Source organism: Eleginops maclovinus, chromosome 7 (genome assembly GCF_036324505.1).
Source record: "Eleginops maclovinus isolate JMC-PN-2008 ecotype Puerto Natales chromosome 7, JC_Emac_rtc_rv5, whole genome shotgun sequence".
NCBI classification, from domain to species: domain Eukaryota; kingdom Metazoa; phylum Chordata; class Actinopteri; order Perciformes; family Eleginopidae; genus Eleginops; species Eleginops maclovinus.
In genome coordinates, this window is record NC_086355.1 from 7,287,893 (window position 1) to 7,315,324 (window position 27,432).

The 27,432-nt window shown below is 47.7% G+C and overlaps 1 protein-coding gene across 2 annotated transcripts in view; it reads right to left on the reverse strand.

Moving 5' to 3' along the window:
• Positions 1-312: 312 nt before the first annotated feature.
• The window catches only part of bcor (BCL6 corepressor), a 32,679-nt gene continuing 5,559 nt past the window's right edge, over positions 313-27,432 (reverse strand). Inside the window, exons 2-14 of one of the 2 annotated variants that reach the window (XM_063888277.1) lie at positions 22,626-22,707; positions 19,309-22,407; positions 17,757-17,813; positions 17,098-17,257; positions 15,693-16,037; positions 14,356-14,640; positions 12,597-12,916; positions 11,194-11,478; positions 5,348-5,514; positions 4,345-4,490; positions 1,904-1,981; positions 1,601-1,760; positions 313-1,503 (exon numbers count right to left, since the gene is read on the reverse strand). In XM_063888277.1, the coding sequence (XP_063744347.1) occupies positions 1,173-1,503; positions 1,601-1,760; positions 1,904-1,981; positions 4,345-4,490; positions 5,348-5,514; positions 11,194-11,478; positions 12,597-12,916; positions 14,356-14,640; positions 15,693-16,037; positions 17,098-17,257; positions 17,757-17,813; positions 19,309-22,407; positions 22,626-22,628 (5,436 nt within the window). In that variant the 5' untranslated portion in view covers positions 22,629-22,707 and the 3' untranslated portion in view covers positions 313-1,172. The remainder of the gene's footprint in view (positions 1,504-1,600; positions 1,761-1,903; positions 1,982-4,344; positions 4,491-5,347; positions 5,515-11,193; positions 11,479-12,596; positions 12,917-14,355; positions 14,641-15,692; positions 16,038-17,097; positions 17,258-17,756; positions 17,814-19,308; positions 22,408-22,625; positions 22,708-27,432) is intronic. The other variant, XM_063888278.1, reaches the window with a different exon arrangement.

Here is a 27,432-nt window from a genome sequence, read left to right on the forward strand (position 1 = left end):
CCGTCATCCTTGAACACCCGTAATTAGCTGTCAACACTGGAGGGCGCTGCTGGCCATAGCTTTCCAGCAGAGAGGCAGCGAAGGGAGATCGTGAGCTGTTCCGTTAGGTCTGCAACACTAAATTGCATGAAACCAACAATACTCAAATATTCCAAGAGATGGCAATGTAAGATTGTGTTGATCACACCTCGGCTACATCTATGAGTTGAATACGATAATTAGAAAAGATTCAATTTGACAGAGCAACCAACCTTTAGTTTTTATGGCACGTTTTAATTAAACTCTGACTAAATAAAAAGAACGGAACAAATGTTTCATCTTGCAGTTTGTATATTTATTTTAAAGCAACTTCTTTGTAAAATATAAATACAAATTATGAGATATTTTAATTACAAAGTTAAAACAAAAATGAACACACAAAAATCACTTTACTGCAGTAGCCTCCCTGTTATATACAAGCTCTATGCCGAAGGGTAAATATCAACATTATCTTAAAACTTTATTATACAAACAATTTTGTAGTTTCGCATGTTAAATTACAGACTAACTAGGAAGCAAAATTTGAACATTTAAAAAAAAGATACAACAAAATTGCTCCCGAGGCTCAAGCAAATGCTCAAGTCTGAGAAGAAAAAAAGACAAGACATCATGTGCTTCCTATCAACACAAATACCACATTCAATAGCACAGTCTCAGTACTATCCTGTACAGCTACACACATGCACAATGTGCTGCGTGCTCACACACTCCATCCAATCGCTGACAACACAATACACTCTGTTGTCATACAAAATCTTTCAGAGGAGTCATGAGCAACATCGGAAAGAACGAAAAATCTCTTGATATTATATATATATATATATAGATACGTATATATGTATATATATATATATATATATATATATGTATATATATTTATTTATTTATACATATATTAATTTATAAAAATAAGACCATTATTAAGTCTGTAGAGTCACAAATGTATTGATCCTCAGTTAACGGAGGGACACGTTTCAGCAGCCAATCAGCAGCAGGTCAGTCCATCTGTACAGTGCTGGGCCGAAGCGCAGGAACTAAGAGTCAGGCTAAGGCAAATCCTCAAACCCTCGGAGTTGGTTTAAAGAAACTGCAGTCGTTTAGGATAAAGGTCTGTGGTGTAGTGGCTCGAGGTGTCAGGATGAACCCAACTTTCCATTAGCCTTGATTTTGTCCTTCAATTTGTCCCCTGGGTGGTCCCAGCGGTCGTCCAGGCACTCCAGTGTGGAGCCGAGGAGAGCGGCCAGCTCAGCGCTGTCTTCCACCAGGTCCAACAGGTCCTTGCTGTCTGCATGGAAGCCCTCCAGCTCCTCTGGGCAGGAGAAAAGCTGCGACAGCGAGGCCTGCCGGTAAAACTCCGCCTCTGCCACCGTCACCACCTCCATGTGTGGGAAAGCCTGTCGGAAACCGCGACCAGACATCCGCAGTCTACGAAGCACGTCTGACAGAAGCAGCCAGTTTCTGGGCCTGAAAAAAAGGGAATCAAGCAATGTTTAGAAATGAGGGCCAACAGAGAGGCTTTTTTCTTTTAAAATGCGAGTCTGCTGTTGAGATCAAAGCTTACCCCTGAGAGAGGGACACCTGGATGTTGTAGCAAGGCAGCAGAGGCCGGTCAGAGAACTCAAACTCAAACACCTCCCTTTTATCATCCTCATCCTCATCCTCATCCTCTGGGCCTGGGGGATCAGCCAGGATGTCATACACACCGCCCTCTTCACTCAACTCTGAAACACACATAACACCCACATTTATAATGTTGACTTAGCATCTACATAATCATAAAAAACACTCAAAACTAGATGGCATTGAAGATGTTTAAAATGACTTGGTAAGCAGTAAAACAAACAGAGTGCTGATCCGTACTCACCACACACAGCGCTGCCATAGAATTCCCAATAAAGCCCCGGGTCGTCATCTGAGCGGCCCTGAAGGTCAGCAAAATAATCTATGGAGAGAAGAAAGGAAAGGAGCTTGTTATTCAAGAACTGGAGCCTCGGGGACAGGCAGAGAGGCAAATACAATTGCCCTTTAAGACTACAGCAGAAAAATGGATAAAGAGCACGGTAAAGAGGAGGAGGAGGAGGAGGAGGGATGGTGTCAGGAGAGAAAAGAGAAACAAACAGAGCAAATGTTTCGCGGTGGGGAGGGGGGTGCTGATGGTCAGGGGCCAGCGGCTGTACCACGGGGGAGGAGAGCGACTGTCTCCGCCGGGTTAGAGCTGGCTCAGCTCAGCGCAGGCCTGCCAGGAATCAAACAAGAACCACACACAGTCGCTGAGTCCACACACACACACACACACACACACACACACACACACACACACACACACACACACACACACACACACACACACACACACACACACACACACACACACACACACACACACACACACACACACACACACACACACACACACACACACACACACACACACACACACACACACACACACACACACACACACACACACACACACACACACACACACACACACACACACACACCAAACAAGCAGAGGGAGTTGGATAAGCACACACAGCGAGAGCAAAGTGTGTATTCAGCACGCGCTTGCACACACACATCCGCAGAGTGAGAGCTGGGCTTTGTGCCAGCGCTGAGGCGTGGGGCGTCTGGCGTGTGTTTGGAGGGATTAACGGCCTCCAGATGAGTGGGACCAGGTGGAGGGAGGGCAGCAATTGCTCGCTCTCACTCATTTTCTCCGGTGCAGCTCGATCTCCCTCTCTCCCCGCTCCGTCAATCTCGCAGTCATCGATCCGTCCAGCCATGCTCTTTTCAAAATTCAACACCATCTTTCCAAGCGCCTACATATAAATCTCCCTTTTGCACTAAACCCTTGCCGACCGTGAACTAACACCTGCTCATTTTCACCCTGATCTACCGCCTGATCTACCGCCTTCTCTCCGGCGTCTTGTCTCTTTTAGTAAATCCCCTGGTGAGTGTGAGTCAGATAATCGGTTTTAACTAGCTGCATGTTCATGTAATATTAAGCACCTGGCTGCAGAAGGGAGCTCGTGCCTGTGTATGCTCTCATTTCCTCCTTCTGTACACAAACCCGCGGAGTCTCGACTTTCCTGCAAACATTCAGGCGAGCCCTCTCCACACTCACGCCCCGAACACAGACCACGTCACACAGTGCGTGGCAGCCCTGTGAAAAGACTCTCACACGCATGCATACAAAAGCAGAGTCTCCAGCCAGAGCGAAGCCCATTTCCGCACGTACGCTGAGCAAACACAGTTGGCGTTGCTTAGTAACCAGATAGAGGAGCTCAGAGGCTGCAGCACGCACCCCGGCGGGTTGAGACTCCCTGTCTAACAGGTGGTCGAGGGAGGGGGGAGAGAAGCATGGGGGGGAGGGCGCCTGAGGGGAAACGGGATGACAGAGACAGACATGTCTTGTAGCGACGGTTGGGAGGTGGAGGATGAGGGTTTACAGAAAGCCACTCAACAGGTTGCACAGAGGTCAGCGCTTTGAGAGAACAGCAAACGGCGAATGAGTCAAGATTGGGGCATTTGGGAACTCTGTTGCAGACTGATCTTTTCCACAATTAACCCTTCCTCCACCTCCATATCCAATCTCCTGCTGTCTGGAAAACCTCTTATACTCTTATTAATTCACTGCTTTTTTCCAGCATGAATGATTGATGTGGTCAAAGGTAAATTAATATTCAAATTTCCTGGCTTTGCATTCCACTTTGAATATAGGAGGTACGAAACTTTCAACGACTGCACTCATTGCAAAACAGTTAACTGCACAGCCATTATTGGAATTCAGGTAATAAAACCAGTCAAATCCAATCATATTACAAAAAAGGTAAAAATGGGTCATGTCCTCTATTTGCAATTTACAGATCATAGATGGAACTTCCAGACCATAAAGTAATAAAACAAACTGCAGGCCTGTTTGTCAGGCCCTTTCCCCCAAAACTGAACAAAAATAGTTTCATCAATAAAGACATATTTGGATGTTAATAGTTCAAGATAATTCATGACTTTAGAAGTCAAATCTCCTAGTACTCGCTTTTTTTATAGCCAGGAAATGATTTTTTTTACTAACTGATCAAACAATTCCACTCCAGCTTCAAACTGTGGATGGAAAAAAATCACTGAAGGTACGAAAAAAACTTTCCTCAGTAGTTGTTTTGCTCTCATTATTCAGAGTTTTACATTGAAGCTTTCCATAGGAGGCAGGGGAGGACATGGACTACAGCTAGTGATATCAGCATTTCTATATTTCTGTCTAAACCACATCTATAACTACATTGAAAAAGCCAGCGGGGATCTTACCGCTGAGGAAGCGCTGCATGCCGTCGCTGTGGGTCATCTTCAGCAGGCCGCGGCCTGAGTATGTGGCCAAGGTGGGGTCAGCGCCATAAGATAGCAGGACTCGAACAACGTCCAGATGGTCATTCTCCACAGCATCGTGAATTGGTCTATACAGACATAAATGTACAGAGTTTAATACGGTGATGGAGTTTCAAAATAGCATTACAAATATAAACCCCTCCAAGAAATGGTGATAACTGACGGCTTCTTCATCATTTCTGCAGCATTGTTTCTGATACAATTATTAAAATGTAAGTTTTCTTATTAACTCTGTTCAAATGCTGCTCGTCCTGCATGTCCCTAATATCCCTCAATAAGCATGAAGAAGCAGCATTATGCTTTTGAACTCCAGAAAATGGCATGTTGCAAATCTTTTTAGCTGTTTACCATTGCTTACAATAAATTCAAATCAGTCGTCTTCCATTCAAGCTTCACTTTCCGTTTGCTTGGCTCTTTAATTACTTATTGTATTTAAATGCCCTTTTAATAGTCGTTGCCTTGTTGCCGAAAAGTGCTTTATTAATAAACTTACTTTGCCAATTGCATGTACACAAAGTATATGCAATTTATAGATTGAGAACACTATTCATTTTAGAAAAGGCATCAACATTGTAACACTAAAACCACTAACGTTGCAAATCTGGAAATGTTTTATTGAAACTGCCACACAATGCACTGTTAAGACTGTGCAGTGTCCTAGAACAGACCCCCTACTGTACATTTTAATAACACAGCCACAGAATCACTATTCATTCCAATTTATAACTGCAGCTAATCTCTCAAATCACTGCTCTTGCCAAGCAAATGTAAAATCAATCCCAGAAATGTTGCTATGAGCAAACTCAAGTTACTTAATTGATGACTAAGCCCTGACTTACCCTATTACAACATGTAGGAACAAAACTAAAGAAAAGTCTGTTTGTTTATGCAAGTGTGATTTTGTTTGCATATGAATGATGTGTACCTGGTGCCATCCTGTGCGCTGCAGTTGATGTCCGCCCCGTAATCCAGCAGGTGTTGGACTATGCTGAGCCAGCCACGGGCGCACGCCTCGTGGAGAGCGCAGTATCCGGCGTAGTCTCTGTGATTCACCTCACTCACTCGGTTTTCCAGGCAGTACAGCACCACCTCCTAAAGAGAGCCAACACAGAGGGAGAGGAGGGTTTAATGCGTGAGATTGTGAGTGCCTGGATTCATATGTGGCGACAACCCAAGCAACACAAGAGCCACACACGAGTCAGACGGAGCAGACGCAGACGCAAACATTCTTTCCCTTTACAGTTCCTGTGGGAGAGAAATTAAGGAAAGGAGGAACTGAGTGTGTTCCTGTGCTGGACAAACACACACACTCACAAATGCTCCGTATTACTAGAGCTGGCGCCAAAACACATCGAGGAGACTAAGTGTGACTCAACTGTATTTATCCTGCCAGGCTCTGCTTGTGCATGTGTGAGTGTGTGTGGATGTGCATGCCATGGTTGGGACAGGACGCCGCTGTGGCAGCCAGTTAGGATGGTTGGGCTGTGAACACAGCATAATGGAAGCGGAACAAAGAGATTTGATAGAAGCGCTCAAGAGCTGGAAGGGTTTCCTCTGGTCTAGGGCTGTGACAGTTGGGCATCCAGCACTAAGTAGTCAGACTGGTTTTTATTGGACGTGAGCGGTGTCTGCTGCTACCAAACAGAGAGCAGACAGAGAGATAGGGAGATGTCCAGCAGTGTGCAGAAATAGGGCCTGTCAAACAAGTGTGTGTTTCAACACTGTGGGAATGTGTTTTTATCTGTGTGGAAACGCAACTTAGTGTGGAACTGGTAGAAGTATTTGCAGACCGTTGGAAAAATAAACAGAAAAAACCTAATTTGAATATATTTAATAATGTATATGTGTGAATGCAAGACTCCTACATCTAGACACACTCATACTCCGTCCTGCTAACAGTTCTGTGCCAAGGGGAGGAAAGCTGCTCATCTGAACCTGGGGAACGACTCCAAACTTCCATTTCTATGCTAATTCGAGCCTGCCGTCTAGTCCAAGTATTTATCTCTCTCTCTTACTCCCGCTCTCTCTCTTTCAGCACAGGGCGGATAGAGGGAGGAAGAGGGATGGAAAGCCAGTCAACGAAGAGAAAACAGGCTGACGGAGGGATAAGACGAGGGCTGGAGAGAGGACTGAAGAGCGGGGGAAAAAGAGAGGCAACACCCCAACAGATGACAGATTAATGAATCTGTGGATGAAATCTGCCGGGGCTGTCCTCTGGGCTGCAGCTGATAATAACAAGAGATGAAAGGGTGGTAGTGCGAAGTGGGCTGGGGGTGGGGGGCTAGCGAAGGGAGCGAACAGAGGACGGCCGAGCCGGGGAGGAAGGAGAGTCAATGAGTAGCGGAAAGTGGGATCGAGAGAAAAGAAGTGAGCAAGTGTGAGCAAGAAAAAGTGAGACAGAAAAAGAGAAATGAGGGGGGAGTGGGACATTGCTCCAACTGGTTTTCACTCGCTGCCAACACTCTGTTTGCCTGCTGGAGAGAGATTCAGGAGCGCTGTGCTGAAGCTTCCCTCTGGGGGATTCCACTCGCTCTCCATGTGTGTGTGTGTGTGTGTGTGTGTGTGTCGATCTGTATGAGTGAATGAGAGCAAGTGTTGGAGAGACTGACGGGTAGAGAGTGTCGATATGCAGCTTGCCTATGTGTGTGTATGTGTGTTTGCACGTGTACTTTTGTGCAGCTGACGAGATGTATGTGTGTGTGTGTGGCTGTGGAGGCGTAGCGCTAAACCTCCGAAGCCGTGTTTAATATCGCTGGGAGAGAGCGAGGAGCTTAGCACGAGAGCCCCGGCTTCCAGACACACACACACACACACACACACACACACACACACACCTCCGCAGTAAAATGAGACACCACTCCCCCCTCCTCTTTCCCTCCGTCCTCTAATCTCCCTCTCTAGAATGCTTCCCTGCGCTCGCCTGCAATCAATGCATCACTCAGACATTTAACCCCTTAGCGCTGCCTTGTATGCTCCTATAATACAACAGATGTGGGTGTGCTTGCGTTTGTGTGTTTAAATGCGTTTGACATGTGCAGGTAATGCATGAATGGCTTTCCCTGTGTGATAAAGAGCCAAAAGTCTAAGCAGTAAGTTTGATGCCTGCCTTGACAAGTGCAGCGTGTTCATGTTCGTGTGTTTGTGTGAGAGCCAGCCTGCTGTTGAATGACTGCTGAGGTAACCGTGGAAGCCCCAGAATGTAACCATCTCATATAGAGTTAATTAACAAACAAAAAAAAGAGAGACCCGTTTCCACTTCAGTCACATTAAATGAATCCAGTCCCAGACAAAAACTAACTGTTCTGGTGACCGGTCATACCATAAGCAAAAGGCATTGCTAAATTAATTCAAATATCCCTGCTCATTAGTTTTTGAAAGCTTGGTGATGAAGGGACTACTGAGGGCTAATTGCCGAGCCACTGTGGTTAGCGAGACAACTGCAGCTAATCCAATGCTCAAAAAAAACAAAAAAACACCAGCCAGCAAAATAGCTTACTGAGCTAGTTGGCTAATTGCTTTCTAAACTACAAGCTAACTGTTAGCTAAAAACAGTTCAAAGCTAACTGTTAGCTAAAAACAGTTCAAAGCTAACTGTTAGCTAAAAACAGTTCAAAGCTAACTAACTAACTGGTTACTAACTAGATGTATTCGCACACTTCAGCTCAACCAGACCCTCCCGATTAAAACTGAACAGTTATATTTATGAAATTGTTTTCTGGTCCCTGGAAGGTCAATATTCTCAAGACGAGTCAAAAGTTCACCACAGTTGAATTTTAAAAGTCAGTGTGAATTTATTTCAGAATCAAATCCACTAAGTGCCATGAGTATGGTCCAAGAGGTTGCCATCATAGACTTTGGTCTGACTAAGGCTCTTAAAATGCAATCTAGTTTTCCTCTTTGCCTGGATCATACATGGATTTAAGAGGGAAAATCAGAAGTGATTCATGAGAGGAGAATAAATGACAGATTGCACCTTTATCTGAGCTTTCAATGGGCAGAGCTGAGGGGCCCCGGCACGAGGGGGAGAGGGATGAAGACATCCGCAGAATCTCTCCTCATTACCATTTCAAATGCTCAGAGAGCGAGGCAGACGAGAGAGAGAGAGAATAAAAGGGGAGTGAGCGAGGGGAGGAAGAAAGAGAGAGTGGGCTTTCATGTGCAGAGGCACGGATCGCAAAACTAAACGAACATGAAATATGCACGGTGTCGGCCGGGCATCGAGAATAGCACAGAGTAGTGTGAGCTTGTGTGTGTGTGTGTGTGTGTGTGTTAAATTACATGCATGTGTGCATGAGGTGATTCCGCATGTGCAGGTCTGTACAAGAAAAAGGACGCCTGTTCATTTGCTTACAACCGCTGTTTCTCTGTATGACTGTGTGTGTGTGTGTGTGATTCTGAATTTGCATGTGCAGATCTGTGTGTGTGGGCGACAGCAGCGAGTGCGGAGAGTCGTCGCTGTGTGCAGCATATGGAGAGGAACACGTCAGGATGCCTGTGCATGTGCTTATTGGGACATAACGTGTTTCTCTGTGCGGATTTGTGTGTGTGTGTGTGTGTGTGTGTGTGTGTGTGTTCGTAATCAGCATGAGAGCTGTGTGTGTATGTGTATGCCTCTGTCTCTCAGGCCCTCATATCTCTCTGCCTGTGTGTGATAAGCCCAGAGCTCGCGGCGCTAAAACACCAGCGCGAGACAAGCGCTCTGTGCGTCTACAGGCTTGTATGCAAGTGCGTGTGAGTGTGTGTGGGGCGGTATGCATAAATTGGTGTGTCTCTGCGAACGTCTGTGTGTGTGTGTGTGTGTGTGTGTGTGTGTGTGTGTGAGCCCCAGGGGTCTGCCCCAGGCTTATCACACACAGGCAGTGAGAGACGAGCTTCCTGAGAGAGAGAGAAAGAGAGAGGGAGAGAAGGAGAGAGGGAAAGAAAGGGAGGGAGGCAGAGAGGAGGCGGGGGTGTTGTTTGCGCAGCGGTCAGCGCCTTGTTTGTGTAGTCTCAGGTTTTTCTCCTCCCTCCTCCCTCGTTCCCTCTCCACACGTGGAGCACAGGAAGGAAAAAATGCGAAGGGGTACGAAAAAAAAAAAAGAGGAGAGGGAGGGAAAAAAACGTTCGAGAGAGACGCATAAATCAGAGACGAGCCAGCTTCTCTCCAGCACGGCTGACTGAACCCTGCTGCTGCGCTGCACCCTGTGCGTGTGTGCGAGTGGGTGTGTGTGTGTGTGTGTGTGTGTGTGTGTGTGTGTGTAAGCAAGGGAGAAAAACAGCCGCCGCCACTGCTAACCACAGTCACCACGGCACATTAGAGGGCCATTAGAACGCGATTATACTCCCAGTGCTTACCTCTCATTCACACTCTTGCTCTCTCTCACTCTGACTCACACATAATCACAGACACACACACCTCATCATCATAAATGTGTTCAACAAACACACAAAACCATAAAGCAACCGGTTAATGAGCAACAAAAGATACCCACACCTATTTACAGTTCTGTGAAGATACCTCTGCTGGTGATAAATTGATCACACACACACACACACACACACACACACACACACACACACACACACACACACACACACACACACACACACACACACACACACACACACACACACACACACACACACACACACACACACACACACACACACACACACACACACACACACACACACACACACACACACACACACACACACACACACACACACACACACACACACACACACACACACACACACACACGATTGGGTGACAGGGTGGACACACATCACAATCTGCAGCTCAAGTGGCATAAAAACCATTTGGATCAATAAATCAATTTGTCAAATCTGTCAACGAGGGAGACACGCTCAGGCTAACAAACAGAAACACAAGGGAGGATGCGAGCGAGACAGCAGGGCCATCCAACTTTAATTAAAAGCTTTCCGAGCAAATGGAGTTGTGAGATTCAGGAAAATATACACCGGTCTCATTCATTCTTGTATGCGCGTAGAATGAGCGGATCTGGTTTCGTAGCGAACGATCGGAAGCTACACAAAGAAAAAAAAAAAACCTTCCGATGCTGGAGAGAGGCAGCGAGCATCAGTCTCCGTATAATGATCCCACCGATCCCTCATGCTGTCTGCGCACGCACATGCTCGTGTGTGTGTGCCTGCGTGTGTGTCACACTTCGCCTCACGGAAAATTAATGAGATGTGAGAGCAGAGTGAGGCAAGAGGAGGGGAGGTGAGGGGGGAGTGTGTGTGTGTGTGTGTGTGTGTGTGTGTGTGTGTGTGTGTGTGTGTGTGTGTGTGTGTGTGTGTGTGTGTGTGCGCGCTCGCGGGGAGGAGGAGGAGGGGTGCCAACGACAATCTGAGTCACAAAGAGAGGAAGAGAAAGAGTGCTGAGAGGAAAGAGGGGGGGAGAGAGTGCAGAAACCTGAGAGAGAAAGAGAGAGAGTAGCGGGCAAGAGGAGCAAAAAAAGAAAAAGATGGAGTATGGCGAGAACAAAGCGTGAGTAAGGGTGAAATAGAAGGAAATGATGCAAAAGGCAAGAGTTCGCTAGAGAGAGGAAGAATAGGACAGACGCAAGAGAAAAAAAACTATTTTGAAAGGAAGAGCCGAGCTATGTCTGCCAGAGTCACAGACAGGAACAAAGTAGAGGGAGAAAATGAGCTCAATTTAAGAAGAGAGAGGGGGAAGATTTGCAAGTGACGATGAAGTGTAAGAGTGTAAAATGTGAAGAGCGAAAGATATGAGGAGAGAGGATGACTCTGAGGGAAGCCTATTACCTCGTAGCCGAGCCGCGCAGCTCTCTGGAGCAGAGTCTCTCCGGCGTTCTTGTTCACGATTAGCCGACGAGCCTCTGGCGGGATCGGACGCACCGCGGGGGGCTCAGCAGGGGGAGTCCGGTGCACTCCCACCACCTCGGGTGCAGCGCCACACACTCTGCTGTTCACCTGGGGCTGCAGGCAGGGCGGACAGAGCGTGGCGGGGGAGCAGGGCTTGACTGGAGAGCAGGGATAATGATTAGGAGAGGCAGATCCCTTCCTCGGAGCGCCGCGCTGATCACTCAGCTGAGGAGAGAGGGAGGGAGAGAGTGTTAGAGCCACAGAGCAGACTGGACACACATGGACGCTCAAGAGCACACGTTTGAAATTACACACACACACAGTCGTGCTGCATATATATTAATTCACACTCAAAATGTATAATTGATTTTGATAATGAAGCAAATAAAACATTTTTTATTAAAGTATGACTTGTCTCTATAAGGCCAATTCCTCTGTAGCCTTAACATGATTTTTTCATTTTTATTCTACCAACATGTAGCTTAAAATATAGATGATTTTTTCCATTTACAGCTTTATGGATGATTACTGTATGGAAAACAAAGTATGCATCATTGAATAACCCACACACATACAGCTTTCACAGCAACTGTTCACACCCCAAACACAGCACTTTTCTTCAACCACTAAGCCAACAGAGCCCTCGCAGCGCAACACGGGAGAGAAGGAGCTGCCTGCCTGTGTGTGTGTGTGTGTGTGTGTGTATGCGAGTGTGTGTGTGTGAGTGAAGTGCGTGCCCTCTCAGTGGAATTCCATGTCGAAGCAGCTGTCAGGCTGAGGAGGAGCAGGGGCGGAGAGCAGCGCGGGCGGAAAACAACTAGCCTTCTTTTCTTTTTTTTCTTCCATTTTTTCCCCATGCTCATTTTTTTCCCCTCTTTTGAACTCCGGCACTTCATACGCTCGACCATGGCTGCCACATTCCTCAGTGTGTGTGTGTGTGTGTGTGTGTGTATATATATATATGCAGCCTTGTGCTCGGCGCTGAGTGCGATGTCTAATTGCTCAGGGGTTTTGTTGTTATGTCAGGAATGCTCTCCAACACACAGACACTCACAGCCTTGGCACGCACTCGCACACAAAACAGCGTCGATGACACACGTTCCACAATTAAGGCCAGAGACAACCACGCATGCATGCAGGCGCTCCGCAGGGAGTCGATAAGGGCACGAGGAGGTCAAAGCTCCAGCAGCCCTCTAAACATTGTAAACATACTTCCTTCCTCTGTCCCTCCCTGCCTCTCCCAGCTGCATAATCAGAGGCGCCGACAGGCATACTGAAACAGACTCCGCTGCTGCAAACATCCAGACGGCCGTATCGTGGCCAGACGCCCTATCAGCGCTCACCTTGTCATCCTCAGCTGGTCCCAGATCAGACGCACAGCGCTGGCCCGGGCTGTTAGGTGTGGCCTCTTTCCGTTTCTCCCGCTCCCGCTCGCGCTCCCTCTGACTCGTGTGTTTGGTTTTGCACGGCCGCTTGCCCTTGGGTTTGTCTGTGTCACTATGGCGACGGGGCTTGATGGGAGGGGGGCCTCCCGCGGAAGGCTCAGGGGCCGGAGAGGGGGGGCCCCTCCTCGGCTCCTTGAGGCCACGGTCACCTGAGAAGGGGCCCTGCGGGTGCGCTCTGTCCTTCAGTTGGCCGGGGGGAAGGGGAGAAGCAGCTACTCCTGGAGGAGAGGGAGGGGGGGGGGGAGAGAGAGAGAGAGAGAGAGAGAGGGAGGGGGGGCAGAGTGAGCGGCTGATAGTGTGAGAGCTCAGTGAAAGGGGGAGGATGGGAAGGTATTGCAAGGCCATCTCTCACCCTCTGTTGGTTTATTAATGAGCGCACAGAGCTGTCTGGGAGCGCAGCATGCCTGCTCGCTCAGGAAAGAAAATAATTTAAAAAAACAACACACACACACACACACACACACACACACACACACACACCCTCATAGTAACTTGTGCGCACTCATTTACTGCAGCAAGGACACTGCTATGAGTAATCTCCTTAAACAAATGTGGCACTGTCTGGTTTCAGCCTCTTATAATACATGTTTACACGGGGAGAAAAACCTGCCCTTGAAACCACAATGTCAAAATGCTGCTAAATGAAAATACATTTCCTCCTAACGATTATTCCGAAGCATTTCAAACTACTCAGGAATGTGGTCTAGGTCTGATTTGTGTTATAACCAAACCTTGAGAATAAACAGTCCACTATATCAGCCCTAGTTTGAGAAACAATGAAGTTAAATGATATATTTTGCTGTTGCCTAAACACACAGCCACCGTCGATGCAACCACTGTTGCAAAAGTGGCCATATATTTCGAAAACGAGATTTTTAACAGAGATTAATGTGTCTTATCCGATTAACGAGTTCCTGGAACAACAAAACATTGGAAGAAAAAAAAGAGAGACCACAGCCCTGACAGACACAAAGTAGAATAACCACATTCATTGTAAAAACATAGCTGTTGCCAGGGTGATATTATCTAGAAAAGGGTGAAAGCAAATTTCAGTGTGTGGTTTCGGCAGGAAACATAAAACCCAAATCTCCCCTGCTTTATTCACTTCCTTTAATCTCTGTCCTGCTCTTTTATTCTCTCTTCGTCTGTTCCTCCTCTGTCAGTTTGGGCGCTTGAATAAGGGAAAGCCCTGGTTTTAATAAGTTACCCCCCCCACACACACACACACACATACACCACGCCCTCCCTTTCCCTGTGACTGGTCATGAGGGGGAAAGAGAAAAATCATTGATCACACATTAGTCACACTACACCTGCCCACGCATATCTCCACCAGCCACTTCCCTCATTCTGTCTTTCACCACTCTGTCAGAGCCCGCTGACGACCAGCTGAATAAAAAGCCCCAAACCACAGGGGGTGGGGTATTTTAGCTTTCAGTCCCCAGGACCCGTTCTGATTCCTCAGCTTTTTTTCAGGCAGGAGGAAGTATTCTCTACCTCATTTCCTCTACCCCCTCCCAGAAGGCTCACGGGAAATCCCCCCCAAAGTCAGCCCGCTCAACAAGAAAGTGAAATGTGAGCCAAAGATAGATTTCCGTTACCCAAGCTGAACTCAGAGATACAGCAGCGGTTTGCACGGCTGGCGGTTCCTTCTTACCATTAAGCAGCTTCTCGCAGCCCCATTTCCTGTTGATCTCGGCTCTGTGCGCTGCGGCTCGGTCCTCCGGCTCACCAGGCCTAGTTTTGCGTTCCCGTATGCTCTGGACCGGGGCGATCAATCGCTGCTGGGGCCACGGCCTTTCCTGTTTGATCAGGCAGCCGTCAGGGGAAACTGCGCCGGTGGCGGGCTTGCTGAGTCGCAGTCCCTTCAGCTCGATGCAGACCTTGAGCTTCCGGACCTCGTCGTCATCCTCTTCATCAGCAGGGGCCTGCTCACGCTCATCTGAAGATAAACAAAATGCGGAAATTTGCTTTTGTTTCTCTCCTCTAGATATATACTGCCTAGAAAGGTGTCACTGTATAAACCTTTAATGTTGGGTCATTTAAAGTCATTAATCTAGTTAAAAGATAGAAGACGATTCTCATCCCTCACAAAGGTCGTGGAAAACCCATGAATAAACTCAGCAATTCAACCACTACAGTTTCTCTTTTAAGAGTTGACATTCTGGACATAAAAGGTTTGGACTATTTTTCAGAAGACGCTACTCTCACCTTGTGCACACAAAACTATACACCCTCTGACCTGCAGACACCCGTGCACACAGAACAAAGACCATTAATCATTACTTTCTTATGGCTTGTAAAAACCCACATAAGCCTTATATTAAACACAAATGCAGGAAGGCTTGGAGAACAGACAGATTGCGGAGAAAAAAGGGGACGAGAAGGCAAGAATCGGGCGGAGAAACAAAGCAATAAAGACTGAAGAAGCAGAGGGAGGGTTCTCCCCCTTGAAATTCACAGGGGAAGGGTATTTGACTTGTCTGCCAGTGCCGGGGAGAGCTAGCGCAATACCGCATGCCAGGGAAAAAAAAAGGAAAAGGAAACCCAAACAGATGAGGAGAAAAAAGAAAAGGAGATGAGAAGAAAAGAGCAGCTTTGAAGAGGGTGGGTAAGCGCAGCGGAGGAACGGCAGAGCTGAAAGAAGAGAGAGAGAATGGCTGTCCCTCTTCCTCGCTTCTCCCTCGCACTCCGCTCAAAGGCAGGATTAAACACTTCTCTGAGCTGGCTGCCACACAGAGCGAAAGATGGGACCGAGAGTGGTACGGGGGAAAAGAGAGGGGGTTGTGAGGGAGTGGGTTTAAGGTGGAATTGATTGGGAAGAAGCAAAAGAAAGAAAGATTTCCTTAAAAAGAACAAGGGATGACACCGAGCTCAGCATAACACAGGAAGAAGGGGAGAGGACGAGCGGAATGAGAGAAATGCATGGAAAGCAGATGAAAAGAAAGGAGGGAGATGAAAGTGGGTGACGTTGCATGTTGAACAAATTCTCACCCGTAGAAATCCTGGCTCTTTTCTCGGGGTAGAACACCCTTTCTCCTTCCTCCCACTCTGTGTCCTCCCGCTCGGCCTTGAGGCAGAGCTGGCGTTTCCTGCCGGCTCCGAAGCCAGGGCTATGCTTCTCCTCAGGGAATCCTTTCGCCGGTGTCAAAATGGGGGGTAAACAGTGACCTCCTTCTGGCTCCCTCTTCACCTTCCTGACTGCATCGTTTAGCCCCTCTTGTCCGGCACCTCTGGCTCCCTCTCGGGCCCTCTGCCCTGGGGACAAAGGCTCAATCTGGCCCCCACATCTCTGGAGGACTGGAACTCTGTTGTTTGCGTACGCTGGCGACAGGACACCTGAGCGAAGGACAAGGGAGAGACGGATGGAAATATGGGCAAGGAGGAAGTAGGGGGAAGGGGGGGAGGGGATTGTGGGCAGAGGCAAAAATAAGTAAGAGAAGATGAAAGGCAGACATGAGGAGGGAATGCAGACAGACAGACCACAAAGTAGACAGACAGAAAGAGAGCAGGGGGGAGACAGGGTGTGTGGGGGGGGGGTGACAGAGGGAGAGTGCCAGTTAAACACCATCCAGCTTTTATTCCACTTTAAAGACGGGCAGTAAAACTTTGATGGGGTAAAGACTTTTTAATCTGATGTGAGCCGAGCCAATGGGCTGACTGGAGCGGCAGGAAAACATCCTGCGTACTCGCTGCACACGGCGACTCCTAACCGCCTCCCCCCCCATTTCTCTGTCCTCCCCCACGGCATGACCGCACCACACCCTTCTCACACTGAGCGTGACTCTTCCCCCCCCCCCCCCTCTCCTGGACTCCCTCTCCCTCTCTGTCTCCCTCCATGCCATAATTAGGCTCGCACGTCAGCCGCGGCCTCGCTCCAACACACAGCTGGGCTCCCGGCCAACCTAACTAACCCCCTCACCCTCCTCCCCTTCCTCCCTCTCTCTTTCCGTTGCGCTCTCCCATCCGCTTTCACCCGCTAGCTCTCCCCCTCCCCCCCCCCCCTGCTTTCACTCTCTCTCTCACTCACGCAATCTCTGCCCCTCCTTCTCCCCTTGCCCTCCCTCTCGATCGTCTCTCCGCGCAGATAAGCACAAAAGACTTCTTGAAAATAAAACTCCCCCCTCTCTGTCTCTCTCTCCCTGGCTCCTTCGCTTGCGCTGCTGCGAGGTTGAGTGCGCGAATGTGTGTGTGTTTTGAGTCTGTGTGTGTGGAGGAGCGTGTCTTTTTTTAGAGTGACCCGGTCTTGCCTCAGCATTTGCTGCAAGTGCACGCGAGAGTGTACGCGCACCTATTGTTTGTGTGTTCCTCTTTGAGTGTTCATTTACAGAGTGGATGTGTGTGTGTGTGTGCGTGCGTGCGTGCATTACAAGTGTGTGTGTGGTGCTAGGTTACTCACCCTCCCTCTCTTCCCTCCTGGTGGTGTGTTGGCAGTGTTCCAGCACTCGCTCTCTGCGCTGGCCGTCTGCCAGCTCCCGTCCTGCTGCCGAGGCAGACACACACACACCGCCGCCCTCCTTCTCCTTCAGCTCCAGCTCCGAGAACCGCATCATTGCCCGCTGTGCGCACACACACACACAAATGCAGAGAAAACCCATGAAACCCACTCATCGTCTGCCCACGCCGCACACAGACCTCTCTAAGCCTCAATCTGGCCTCAACAGCTACAGAAGCAAAAATTGCGTCAGAAAATCACATTGTCTTAAAATCAATGAAAATGCCAAAGAAATTAAACCCACACACACACACACATACACAAACGCACACACAGGACACAAAAAAAAGGTAGACAGATAAATCACAAGCATGGCATCAAGACACAGATTAGACTACTGCAGCCACTGTGAGTCCATGCGCTCTGGGGCTTAAATCCTGGCATCTCCCTTCCTGAAACATAAACATGGCTAGGAAACATATACATCTAAGCCCTGAGGCAGAGAGAGGAGATGAAAAAGAGGAAAGAAGAGAGCGGGGGAAAAAGAAGTGTGCAGCGATACAGAGTACAAAGGAGACAGAGCCCATCAGAGGCAGATGTGATAAGAAATGTAAAGAACTGACCTCCCAGTTAGCTGCAGGTTGACTTATATTACTCCCCTCTCGTGATATGACTTCCATCTAAGCAATTAGAATGGGGGGGCTCAATATATCTGTCCATCATTTCATCTTGTTTTATGAATTTATGTCATGTTTCTCCACAAGTTTCTTTACACACAATAGGCAGCCACAATCCCACAAAATAACACAATCAAATTAAAGTGACTCAACAGGTCAATTAACACTGCATCCAAAGTATCAAATCATTTCTGAACTGCATGAATGACAAATTTGCAAAAAAGAGAATCAAAATAATGATTTCGGTTTTTTTTAAGCATGATTGATAGCGGTAATTCAGTTTTAGCCATCTCATTACATTTTTTTCAAACAGACTCCCACATCCAATTTTTTTTCATGTCCAGAAATAGAGCGTTTGATAGCTTTGTGTTGCAACTGTGCATTGACAAGCATGACACAGACAAAACCACAGTTTTCTAGGGCGCGTTCACAACATAGACAGACATGTGCAACCTATTAAGATATCTGCCTCTGAGGCCAGTGGATATTATAGCATAGGGTTTGTTTGTGTTTCTATGCTGAACAGTGAGCGCATAAGAAACCAGAGATAGCCATCTAAAATAAATAGCTCAATGTGTGGGTCTGAAGGGCAGGGGATGAAGGCATGGGACGTTGCTGTAATTGTGCGTTTATAGATGTAATTTGATGCGTGTTAGGAGAGGGGGTCTTCTAGCCAATCAGGTGAGGAGAATTATGACCTTGGACAGCAACCAGGCAGGGCAACATGGGCCGTCAGGGGGAGAGTTAAGGGGGGGGGGGGGGGGGGGGTGGAGAGCGACTGGCGGGTGGGGGCATGCAGAAAGCCTAAGAGGAACCCCAAACAGGGCAGCTGCAGGATTTTAAGCCTACTGCAAGCCCTCCACTGCACCTAACCTTAGGGTTAAGCATAGCCAAAGGCGGTGTGAGCCGTGAGGCTGCCACAGTCATGCTCTGAAACTACAGTATATAGCTCTATAGCACAGTCAGCACTAACACATGCTTTAGCCCCAAGGCAGTCACACAAGGACAAGCACGTACGGACACACAAAACACGCACGCACAGAAATAACCTTTACAATGACTGCTCGCTAATCAACATACAGAGAAGGCAGCTCGTTAAACTTTGAACCGCCCTCCCTGATAGAGGACCTCCACTGGCCTTTCACCAGCTCACTAAGACAATGATAAACTATAAGGGGAAAGTCAAGCCTATGGCCAGGACAGTAGCATGAAAGCGTTTATATTGTTCTGTCCCGGGTTTTAAATGCAGAGTATGCCAATTTCATGCAGGGGTTGTTCCACAGGCATTTCTAAATATTGCAGCAAGGGAAATAAGAATGGCCCTTTGGGGTTTATTCCTCGGTGGATGTTCGAATTAAACTTATGTTTGAATGTCTGCATACAAGAAACAATTGGTCATAACGAGCTCTTTTCAGCCCATCAACAACTTGAGCCAAATATATCCTCTACTACTTTATATACGACACACACATACACACAGAAGTATTAATGGCCTTACCTGTAGGGCTCTCTGTTCACGGCTCAGCTTGCTGGAGTCAGCATACAGCTCAGTGGTGACACATTTAATGCGGTCGCCAACGTAGCCTGTGGAGTTAGCGATCCTCTTGGCCAGACTGGATCTACGAGAGCCTCTAGGTGAAGACAGACCATCCTCATCATCGTCGTCCTCATCCCCTTCTCCATGAGACTCCCCTAGGTCAACAATACTGTCTTCCTTTTCAGTCTCCCCTTCATACGCTCTCTCTTCCTTCACCACATCGATGCAGTGTTGAGAAGAGTGAAAAGCGTGGCTGTCTCTGTCCCCTTTGACTTTACCAGAGCTGCGTTCCCCAGATGTGCGGGCACAGCGCAAGGTGCTCTGGTCTTGATCTTCAACTTCTGGGCTCGGGCTCCGTTCCTCTGAGCTCTCCTCTCCTCGGGTGAACTGCCCTGGAGAATTCGGCAACATGCTAGATATTCCCCCAGGGCAGCCCGTCTCCTGATAAACGTTTGGTTTTCCAAAGGGCGTTTCTGGCTGTCTATCAGTGTGATTGGGCTTCAGGGTTGGGCTTTGTCTCGAGTGGATTGGATAAGGATGGGAAAGGTGGGGTTGGTGTTTTGGCTCGTATTCAGTCTTAGTCAGATTTTGGTTACTATGACAACATTCATTTTGGTTAACCTTGCTGCTGGTTTCAGCGGAGGGCTGTTTGTGGACTGTTGGGGTAGACTCAATATCTGTGTCTGAATGTACAAGGTCAATGCACACAATCTTTTCTCTGGATGTTACAGAGGATGTTTTGCTATGATTGCGACTCTGTCCTTCCTTATCAGACTTTATTTGGCTTCCTTCGCTCATTTCTTTCCCGATGTTGTGATCTCTGTGGGCCCTGCCTTCTTCAACAGCTCCCCGGGATTTTTCCTGTCCCCGGGGCTTCAAAGTTGAATCTCCTCTTTCTGCTAGCTTGTCTGAGGAAGTGTGCATCAGGGGATGGGCCATCTCCTGTGTGTTATATGTGAGGTATTCCCCTCCTGGAACAGCTTGGAGGTTGTGGTAGGGTAAAGGGTGTTTTGCTAAGTGGGTTGGGTAAAGGCTGTTGCTGCCCAGCAATACTGGGTGAGGGTAGACTGGTCCTTTCCCTGTAATTGGCAGGGAGTGTAGTGCCATGCCATCAGGAATGGGGTAGTGCAGGTATCGGTTGGCATAAGCCAAACTGTGGTTCAGGTAAGCATCACTTTGAGGAAGGTAAAGGTGGCCAGGAGGGTGACCATTCTCTAAACAGGGCCTCTTGTAGGAGGACACCTCTGGAGTCGTTCCTTCTCTCTTAGTGTTCTGGGAGGGCTTCTCAGTCCCCTCTCTGTGGAGGCCCGGATGTTCTGAATGGCTAGGGCTGTGTTTGACCCACTCACCATTGGGTTTGGGAGAAAGAGCCCTGGAGTTGACATGAGAGGGGTGTTGAGTGGAGGGAACATTATGGTTGGGCTCCCCTATCCTTGGACAGGATGAGCTACGTTGCTGAGGGAGCACCCTCTCCAGACCCTTTTGTTTGATGACAGAGGGTGAGGAGCCTTTGGCTTGTGAAAGGCCCAGGTCTCCATTAGGCCTTGGGGAGGAGGGCAGGCCTGGTGTGTGCTGCGTACGGGAAGGGGACGGGCTAGGTACAACCCAGGAGGAGTGTAAAGTGCTGATCATTTCTGGCCTCTCAGGGACCTTTGAAGAAGTGCTGCTGACCACAGAGTGGGGGTGGGAGGAAGGAGAGAGGGACATGTTTTCTTTTAGAAGCCCTCGATTAGGAGGCAGTCCATATTGTGCACTTGATGGTATAACGTCCATTTTAACTGGGAAACCATTGGGAGCCAACCCAAACTCAAGCATTCTTCCAGACAAATCCAAGGGTTTCTCTGGTAAGTCTTTGGTTGCTTGGGGTTGGTGTGCTGGCCTCTCAAAATTGGGTTTTGAAGGTGACCTGCTATGTCTCCTCTCAACCCCTGTACTTCTTTGTTCCCCATCTCTTGGCCTAGATTTGTGGGGGCTAGGTCGGGCAGGAGAAGGCTGCTCTGCTGCCATGCTGCTTACGGAGAATGGGTGAGGAATGGACTGTGTGGATGAAGATGACACTGACGCAGTGGATGAGGTGGCTGGGTGTCCTATCCTAGCGACCGGCCTTTGTAAATCCAGTGAATTGTCAATGAGAGCAGGAGGAGGGGGAGGTTGGGGTTGGCGAGAAGACGCATGAGGAGAAGAATCAGTAGGCAGACTATTATTATTCCCAGCATTGCTGCCACTAGTGCTACTGGTATTACTGTTGTTGCTAGAGGCCTTCCTAGAGGGAGGTCTGCTTGGTCTGCTGCTCCTGCTTGGGGATCGGTCTCTGTCTATAGCAGCCTGATGGTGCTGAGAATGAGGGGAAGGTTGGTGAAGCTGCTGTGCAAACTGAGGCGCAACACCGAGCCCCTTGTCCTGGCAGTGTACCAGTGAGGTGGGGGCAACTGTGACTGCAGGAATCCTCATAGGAGGCGCCACCAGGGGAGAAGAGATGGGGGACGGAGGATAGTGGGGCATATAGTAGAGCCTCTCCGCAGCAGAGGGGTTTACATTACCAGACGCGTAGGCCAGGTGCTGGGGAAGATAGGGGTTGGGTTGGCTCAGCAAGGAGGCTTTGTACATGTTTAGAGCCGCGTACTTGGATGTGTCCATGAAAGGATACATGCTCGCTTCGGGGTAGGGGCTGAGCCACGGCAGGCGGAGGTAGCTGCCACCAGCACCTGCCAAGCCCAGCTCAGAGGCCTTTTCTCCATGCCCTACTCTGCGGTCCAAGCCTAGACCTTCAGCTCCAGGAACCAGCATAGGCTTGTGAAGTCCAGGAGGGGTGCCTTTGTAAAGACCCAGATATCCGTTACTGGGCTTACGACTGTCCAGAGGGCCATCAGGCTTGTAGATGAGCTCTGGGAGACCATCTCTGTTATAAGTGAGGGGGAGGGAAGGCGTCTCTCGGCTCTTATCCGTCGGCAGAGCTCTGATGCCTGGGTACATAACCCCACCATGGAGACGAAGACCATCGTGCATCAGAGTGCCTCGGTCCAGCCCCATAGCTGCCAGGGGCGTTAACCTCGCATCCACCTGCAGCAAAAAGGGACGCCAGGGAAATTAACTTGACTATCATCAGAAAAATCAGAACCCCCAAAGAGTTTTGGAAAGTGTGACACTGAAAGCATGCACTATGAAAAAACACATTTCAGTTGTGTCGAACAAATAATGAAACACACCAAACTTCCAGGTAATGATGACTAATGTGATAAATGAGTGTAAACGGTACTACGCCGAGCACGGGGACTTGCCATGTTTTGTGTGATGTGGTTGTCTCGTCTTAGTTCCAGGTTGGTTTGTGTCTCAGCATCGACATCACGAACAGATGTTGCCCTGTGGAGATGAGCAAACAGTTAGCAGTCAGTGTCTTGGCTCTGCCACACACACATCGTTCCACACAAGCCTTGTTGTAATCACGCTACATAAAAAAAGTTATGAAGAGCTCAAGCGTTACAAACTTCTGGGTCAACAAAGACAATGTATAAAGATAGGAAAGATAACAGCATTGGAAGCTATCGTCAGCCTTTCTTTCACTCTCAGACACAAAACTACACTAAAGTAGTCAGTGGAGATGAAAGCACTGTGTGGGCTCCCCTCCCCTCCCATCCGTCAACACCCCTCAGCCACCCCCCACCCTCCTCTCCTGTGACCCCCATCCTGCCCACCCTGTGGGCTAGACGAGCATTGTGGGGCTGCATCTATTCAGTCACGTTCCCCTCACAGTGGTTTTTCTGTGCCCTCTTTGACCTGCTCTCTCGGCTGCCTTAGCCAGCGGAGCGAGGGAAGATTATACATCAGAGACCACTTCGGTGGGAGACCATTTACCGCCCGCCAACACAGAGCCACAGATCAACAAACACACGCACCAACAGGCAAAAGTATAATATGCAGGAGAGAAGTAGCCGATGTAAAACCATAGATTTGATGTCAAAATGTATAAAATAAAACATGTAGAAAGAAAAAGAGCATACTGACAACTGAGGGGGAAATGGTGTGTCTGTTTTCTGTTTTTATAGACAAGAGAAATGACAATAAGATCCCTTTTTGTGTGAAATGTCCTTTAAACTGAAAATGTGTTTTGAATTTCTTTGAAAACACTGGAGCAGAACTGAGATGTTATTTTACGGTTATGTTATTAAGGAGTTATTGAATAAGTAACAAGAACATTTTAATCATTTACATTTTTTGCAAGAGAAGGATATAAAAAAATGGGTCTTTAAGATGAGGTGTGCTTTTTTCTGCTGTGTGCTAATTTACATTAAAGCTCTTAATTCAATGTCTGGTTAGGCAAACAATGTTTTTGGAAAAATGTTTTCCAAAAGAACAAAAAACTCTAAATATCTGATATATATTTGAGTTTGAATATTGGAGTTGACTTGTTAGTGTAGACATTTTTGCAAAGCAGTGAGGGAATGAGGTGGGAGAGAAGTTCCTTAAACAGTAAAAGTAAAGCCTCGCCGTGTTCGGCAGAGCAGAGAGCAGAGAGAAACTCGGCTGCTTGATCACAGAGAAACGCCTCTGAGCCTGGCTGCCGCGCCGCTGGCACGGCACTTTTATTGCCATGACCTGGGGCCCATTAATCAGCCTGTTGCGGGCCCCTCGGCACGGCTCCTCCCTGCCGCAGCGCCACCATCCCCCAACAGCTCCCCTTACCCCGGCTCCCAGAGGCCAGTCCTGCTTTAACAACATCCGCATGTGACAGAACTGAAACGGTGTGCGTGCAGGGGTAAATGTGCTACATCCAAGTGCAGGCTTTGTGTTTCTGCAAATTGCAGACACCGTTGAGAAATCACATCAGTCCCGTTTCCTTTATTTCCTGGAGCGACACATGCACCTCTCGGTGTGACTGACACACACACACACACACACACACACACACACACACACACACACACACACACACACACACACACACACACACACACACACACACACACACACACACACACACACACACACACACACACACACACACACACACACACACACACACACACACACACACACACACACACACACACACACACACACACACACACACACACACACACACACACACACACACACACACACACACACACACACACTAGCCTAATGGAAAAAAAATAAGCCTCTTACTCAAATCACACGCTGCATTTATGGATATTTCCATTTAACCTAGATGAAACTTCCAGCACAAATATAATGGACATATCTTTCCCCATCATAAACAACTTTATCTGTCCATCTTTTTCCAGAAGCAAATAAATGAAGCTGAGAGACAACAGGGAGAGGAAATGATCTGTTCTTGTTCAGGTCATTACAGCAAAAATACAGTGTGGTCTGTTAAGGCCTGTTATTTCCTCACAACGTGCACACACTGTGCTGATGACCGACTAGTTTGCACAGACACGGCACCTGTCATTTCCATGAAATTAATAGTAGCCTAGCCCAGAAAAGATAAGAGGCTGCGCCGGGCCTCAAGGTCAGGATCAAGCACTTGACGGCACACTGCATGCACCGCTGGGAATACAGCTCAGCCTTAGTATGCAAGGACCCCTGTAGGCTCTCAACTGCACATTCAAAATTTAAACAAAATATGCATGAAAAATTGGTGAAAAGTTCCCTGACAGCAGTGCTTGTCTTGTTAAATACTGTGCCGAAGACTACTTTGGAGGGCAATAGGTTCACAGACATTTTTGAATCGTTGGCAGGGGAAAAGTCAGGAGCAGGCACCCGATTTCCCAAGATGGCCCTTTTTCATTAATATTTAGGAAAACATAAATTGAAAATAATGTATACACTGATGTGGAAAATTGGAGTAAATGTTATATGGACCAAAGGGATTTGGCCAATTTCATTTTGTGATGAAAATATCCAGATGTGTTTTCAACGTGTGCTAATTTCTTAATGTATGCATTTGTAATTAACCACAGCATAAGGCCTAGATTTACTTAATTACACTTGTGTTGCAAAAATGTATAGTGAAAGGATATTAAAGTATGAAAACAGCCTAAGAAATGTAGGCTACATTGGACTAGACAGAATAAGCTGATCAGTAAGACTGCAGACAAATTACATGAAGCTAGACCAAATACTAAAACATCTGGAAAGATTGTGTTGGTCTCAGGGAGAGATGATTTTAAACACAAATACTAGGCCTCCCTCCTCTCTGGGTGAGGGCTTGCTGCAGCACTGTGTATAATCTACAGGTTCAGATGTGTCTCACATGAATGGAGCTTCAACACAGGCAAGTGAAAACTTAGAAATACAATGTTTTATATAGTAATTGGTCAAGTCACATTTTTATTTTCACCCGAAAAATTGCAGAAATGCAACATGAATACTTTTTTAAAAAGGCAATAAGCCTATATTTTAGATCTCAAGTTTATAGTTTCCGTGGAGTATAATAACAAAGAGTTTGTTGCTTGCGTTTTCTTATCTGACATTAGTGGCCCGTAAACCGGATGCTTTAAATATTCTTGGGGAGAGACACTTCCAAAATGTCACGTTATGAAGGACGGGAAGGAGAGAAGGGAGAGAGATAGGAAGGAGGAAAAGGCATTGCGTGTTGACGCTCATCCCTGCTGCTAAGAATAGTTTGCGCAACAAACAACTCCCGACGGCCGTCCAATCCATCACGCTGGTCCACGGCGGCAGCAGCAGCAGGCAAGGGAAAGGGGGGCAGCGGTTGGAGCTGCATTTATAAACCAGACCGCTGGAGCGGAGCCCCGACTCGCGCCATTACACAGAAAACCACCGGGTGTTTTTAACGGAACCTCATATAGCTCTGCATTTTAGGGAGGAAGAGCAAACAAGGGCAGAGGGACAGACTGATAAAAAGAGACGAAAAAGTGAAAACAAACTCGAGATCCCTCTTTTACCCTCGTTTCCTGTTCCTGACGACAATTACTTGAACTCTCCGTGACCCTCGGTACACGCACCGGCCCCGCTCATCATTTCCTGCGGGGCCTCTATTCCCCGGGAAGCACTGGTTGCGTGCGCACCAGTAATACGCATGTGTGCATATATAAATAAGAGAGAGAGAGAGAGAGAGAGAGAGAGAGAGAGAGAGAGAGAGAGAGAGAGAGAGAGAGAGAGAGAGAGAGAGAGAGAGAGAGAGAGAGAGAGAGAGAGAGAGAGAGGAATTGGAAAGGTGGTTGTTTATCACGGCTTCCACTCGCTTTGCAAGTTGACAAATGGCCAAGTAGAAACGCAGATCTACATTAAAAGAACTGCATGGCCATCAATCATGTCTAAATAAATACCTGCAGGGTTTATGATCAGGTTTGCAAAAGTCTGTTCGGTAACGGGAAACCGGGAATGTGGGTCTCGCTATAACGTGAGTGAAGGCTCCCTCTCGCTCTTTGTCCCTGGAGCTTTGCCAGACTCTCTGAAGCGCAGAGCTCCGTACAGCTCTGAAAAAATGCAGTGTGACGCAGGATAATCTCCGCAGCGACGGGGGTGGGGTGGGCATAAACAGGGATTAAAAGCACCGTGCACACACCGTACACACGACTGCAAAATTGTTTGTGTGCGTGCCCAAAACGAAAGGAATTCTGCGCACACTGCCGGTGAACGAAATAGAAATCAGTGGGGAAAAGAATATGAGGAAAAACAGAGTGTGGGTCAAAACTAAAGCCTGACTACCAAGCACACAGCCTCAGGGCCTTGCACACCCAGCATCATAAAGACAGACAGTGCGTGGAAGAGCACGCGTGCCCAATTTTAATTGTTATTGATTATAAGGCTGACGTGTGCCAAATGGTCCAATTGATTATCTCAATGTAGACTACTCCATATGTGGAAAGTAGACCTACTGCTTCTCAGTGTAGTTTCTGATTACAAATATGTCATATATATATATATATATATATATATATATATATATATATATTACAATCTTTATATTGTTTTCCTTATGTTGTTTATGTTTGCTCCACCATACAACAAAGTAAATACCTTATATGTGTAAAAGTACCTGTCAATAAACTCGATGGTGATACAACAGAAGTGTACAGACTGAGGAGCTCAGAGGAGATAAACGCTGTGGAGAGAAACAGAGCTGCTGGGGGAGCG